Source organism: Malania oleifera, chromosome 3, assembly GCF_029873635.1.
Source record: "Malania oleifera isolate guangnan ecotype guangnan chromosome 3, ASM2987363v1, whole genome shotgun sequence".
Lineage (NCBI taxonomy): Eukaryota > Viridiplantae > Streptophyta > Magnoliopsida > Santalales > Ximeniaceae > Malania > Malania oleifera.
Window position 1 is genome coordinate 45633286 of NC_080419.1, and position 5037 is coordinate 45638322.

At 29.8% G+C, this 5037-nt stretch overlaps 1 protein-coding gene across 1 annotated transcript; it reads right to left on the reverse strand.

Moving 5' to 3' along the window:
• Positions 1-3299: 3299 nt before the first annotated feature.
• LOC131151296 (egg cell-secreted protein 1.4-like) lies at positions 3300-3683 on the reverse strand. The gene has a single exon (XM_058102551.1). It carries the CDS (start codon positions 3681-3683, stop codon positions 3300-3302), a length of 384 nt encoding a protein of 127 aa, XP_057958534.1.
• Between the last annotated feature and the right edge of the window lie 1354 nt (positions 3684-5037).

Here is a 5037-nt window from a genome sequence, read left to right on the forward strand (position 1 = left end):
ATTAACATTTGAACTAGCATGCATGTTATGCCAAACATTTTAACCTTACAAGAAAGTGATATCTTAGTACCAAAATTAGTCACATTTCTTGGATGTTTTGGCCTTGATTAAGTGGAAAAATCCTTAATATACATATTTGAAGCATTTATATAATTTATATAAAAGAAGAATATTATGGAGGTTTGAAAATCCTAAAAAGGGATAGAAGAAATATAGCTTCACCATATTGTAATATAAGGTTAATGGTCTTTCCGTGGACTGAACAATCACAAAATTCAAGAAATCAATTGAAAATCAAAACTCTAATGGCTCTTCTATTGAGTATAGGCTTTTGATTCATTATCAAGCTTGGTTTTAGGGTGAAACTTGTTCTATTAAGAAATTTCAAAGGTTGGGCTCATTGATGCAGCCTCATTAGCACTAGCTTTTAAATTTCACTAAAATTGGATCTAACATGTGAGAGAGGTAAGTTGGAAAGTTGTTAATGTAATTGGCATCTCTCCTTAGGAGCCTTTGCTATAGTTTTTTAAATAAGTACTTATTTCAAAATAAAATTACCTCAACTATTGGATAAAAAGATTTGACATTTATTTCATGGATATATGATCAAACATATTAGTAGAAAAGTTTATTAAAACAATTATTCCATTTAAGGGATTACAAAATTCATTATTACAACCCAAGAATCACATGAACTAGAACAATTTGCAGGGGCATACATATTATTAGGTCACAAATAATAATAATAAATAATATTAGTTTAGTCTAAACCCAAATTTCATTAGCAGACAACTTAGTAGGTGATGGAGCTGTAGCAAGATCAGAGGATGGATCGCAATTGGCTTTTTAGTGTGATTGATAGGGAGATATATACATATATATATATATATATATATATATGTATAATTTCAGGGTTTTGGAATCATGAACTCCATAAACATGAGTTAGAAATCAGTAAACGAGTTCAGTTAGTCAGGTAAGGGAAATATGCTATGCTAATAATTTTAAGAATTTTTACCTGTAAAATATAAGTATTTTGGGATATGAATTATAGATGTTTTATGATACGAAATTATGTGTTTTCAGGAAAATTCTACAGATTATAAATTATCTTTATTATAAAAAAATACAGGTTACAGTACATGAATTTAAATACAGGTTATAGTGTGTGGGTTTCATTTCTTTAATTATTTGGCATAAGTAAATATTAGTTCAGTACAGAATTTACATAGCTTTCAAAGATTTATAATTTACAGAATACCATGATATTCAGATATTATAGCTTATTCAATTAGATATTACAGTTTATTCAAATCAAATATTACAGTTATTCAGATTAGTTTTTTCAATTATTATAGTTGAAACATAATCATGGTAAAAAAGTAATATATATATATATATATATATATATATAATAGTATTATATATAGTATCGAACCCTGATGAATCAGATCAGATTTCTAAACACAGTACCGTAGCTATTTCAGTTCAGAGTGCAACCACATATCTCAGATAGTGTGTGGATTTTATCAATAGTCGATCGTGCCTAGGGAGGTATTGCAAACTTACTGGTAGTCCGAGTTGAGGCCACCGATCTGACCAAGGAGATTTCAGTTGACTTATCCTCGTAGGCCAACCAGTGTTAACTCCCGCTTATGGGCCACACAGCCCTGTCATCAGGGATCAAATCATGACTTACAGGTAACCATCCAGGGAAATTTTCACAATTATGTGTGTGTATATATATGTATATGGATTTACAAAAAACAACAGATAGACCTATAAATACTAAAAGTATGATTATATGGAAAGTTCAGGAACAGTTGAATGTTAAGCTACATAGGTGTCAGTTTTATTATATATTATGATTCATGTTATCTCAATTTCAGTTCATTAAAAATATATTGTTCATGTAAATTCAGTTGCCACACACTGGTTATAGCATATTTTGTCTTAATAAGAGTTTTCTCATCCCAATAAATTAACACATTTCAAGTGATCCAACTAGACGAGCATATCAGGCTTGGAGATAGAAGGGACATTTGTACTGCCCTGCCTGAAGGGTAAGTGTTTTTTAGGGTTGTATTTATTATTAGTTTTTAGGAGATCTGGTTGATGATTTTTGGGAAGATGTGTGATATATGTTTTGGGATAATACTGAATCATGGTATTGTAATTATGGTTATATGATTTTATGTTTTCCGCTACATAGGTGTCTAATCTTATGAATAGGAATTCCTCGGTAATTTTTGGATCGTGACATGTATGCTCCTCTACTAAGCATGTATATGTTCCTTTGTTTTTAAACTTGTAGCCTCTTGAGAGCCAAGCCCTCCTTTTATAAAAACGGGAACTAGGATCTTAAAAATGATTAAATAATTGTTGTTGTTATTGTGATTATTGTTGATATTGTTGCTATTTGCTACATTTTTTTTATTGTTATTTATGAAATATGCTATTAGAAATTATTATAATTATTATATGTACGTATGCACCTACAAGTACGTACGTAATATAATTATCATTATAAGTTTGGGTATTATGGTAATATTATTGAATTAGCATTTGAACTAGCATGCATGTTATGCCAAACATTTTAACCTTACAAGAAAGTGATATCTTAGTACCAAAATTAGTCACATTTCTTGGATGTTTTGGCCTTGATTAAGTGGAAAAATCCTTAATATACATATTTGAAGCATTTATATAATTTATATAAAAGAAGAATATTATGGAGGTTTGAAAATCCTGAAAAGGGATAGAAGAAATATAGCTTCACCATATTGTAATCTAAGGTTAGTGGTCTTTCCGTGGACTGTACAATCACAAAATTCAAGAAATCAATTGAAAATCAAAACTCTAATGGCTCTTCTATTGAGTATAGGCTTTTGATTCATTATCAAGCTTGGCTTTAGGGTGAAACTTGTTCTATTAAAAAATTTCGAAGGTTGGGCTCATTGACGCAGCCTCATTAGCACTAGTTTTTAAATTTCACTAAAATTGGATCGACTATGTGAGAGAGGTAAGTTGGAAAGTTGTTAATGTAATTGGCATCTCTCGTTAAGAGCCTTTACTATAGTTTTTTTAAATAAGTACTTTATAGGATAAAAGGATTTGACTTTTATTTCATGTATACATGATCAAACATATTAGCAGAAAAGTTTTTTAAAACAATTATTCCATTTAAGGGATGACAAAATTCATTATTACAACCCAGGAATCACATGAACTAGAACAATTTGCATGGGCATACATATTATTAGGTCACAACTAATAATAAATAATATTAATAGTTTCGTCTAGACCCAAATTTCATTAGCAGGCAACTTAGCAGGTGATGGAGCTGTAGCAGGATCGGAGGATGGATCGCAATAGGCTTTCAGTGTGATGCCAACGCTGGATGGTAACCCCAACGTAGAGAACACCATAAAGAAGCATTGATTTCTCACACTGTCAATAGTAGCACAACAGTTAGGTCCAAACTGAAGTTTGCCACCTACAATGAACTTAACAATCTCTCGGTAGCATGACGATTTTACTGCCTCCACTGCCTTCCAGCAGTTCTTCAAGCCTTCGCTGTCAAATTCAGGCTGCATCGACATTTCTGGCCAACTCGCACTAACTGTTACCATGAAGCAGCATGCTGTTGCTAAAAGGAGAAGCATAGTTTTGCAAAATGCCATTGAATATTTTGGTTAAGTGTAGAGCTAGAGATTGTTAACAGAGATCTATGCTATGGGTGGATGGTTTGACATGGGCTTGGGGGATGGGAATGAGAAGTATTTATAGATGACATTTCCCACTGTAGAATTAATACTTGATTGGTATTATGATTATAAAGGTTAACGGTTTAAATAAGGATTAGGCCACAATGCATGCATTAGTGTTTATGATCATTCAAGAGCTTCAAATTAAGCTAGCTAGTTAGGCATTAATTCTTTAGAGAAAGCAAATTAGTATCAATCATGCATTAATCAATACTCCTAATTGTGGGCATCAAATAGAAAACCGTTATCTAATTCCTTTCCTTCTTAATTGACCTCTTCATCTTAGCCATATTTGACCGTGGAACTTTATTCATGCCATAGAAACAAAAGTCATGTACAAGATGGTTTATACCATATATAATACTAACATTCCAATGACGATCTTATTTATGCTTTTGGTTCATTCCTATATCTCAATTCCTTTCTTATTTAGTTTCATTTTGTGAATCAAACAAAAAGTAAATGATTTTTTAAAAAATTTAACCTAGAGAAAATAGTTTTGGCTTCTTAATAGATGAAGATAAAAGAGCATGTGTCAAATTTAAAATAATATGCACAAACGTATGTATATTAGTGTTTGCACAAATAATAATATATTGAGCTCCCTTTGTTACCATTTTAATTCAAAGAAGGAGTTAAAGTGGGGTATTTAAAAGGAGAAAGATTAATTTATAAATAAAAAAGAAAGAGATATTATTATTTTAAAAAGTAATAAAAAAAGATATTACAAAGTCTAAATTTGAATTTGTAAGAATTTGCATGAAATCTAAATATAATTTTATACTTTATTTTGCTCAAATCTAAACATGAAATCGAAGCTTTCATATTACATGTAAGCATTTGTAAAATCAAATTTAAATTTAAAAAAAAAATTGAAAATAAATTTATTTATTTATTTATTTATTTATTTTGATAAATTTTGAGAGAATTGTATGGAACTTGTGAAATCTAAAAAAAAAATATCAATTTCTCTTCGTCAAATAAAATAGTTCGAGGAGATTTCAGCAGCCATGTGAAACAAATAGAAAAACAGGCAATACATAGATGTGCATAATTATTGAATACTTATGAATTAATAGAGGATGAGGTCGGATGAAGATATTTCATCATAATGTATCAAATTGTTGAATTTTTATCTATCAGAATTACTTTCGAATAAAACTATAACGAAACAACAACTAAATGAATCAAACTAATATATAAATTGACAACATTGCATAACTTTTTTTTAATAAAAAAAATTATTTTCAATAATCAAACAAATAATGAA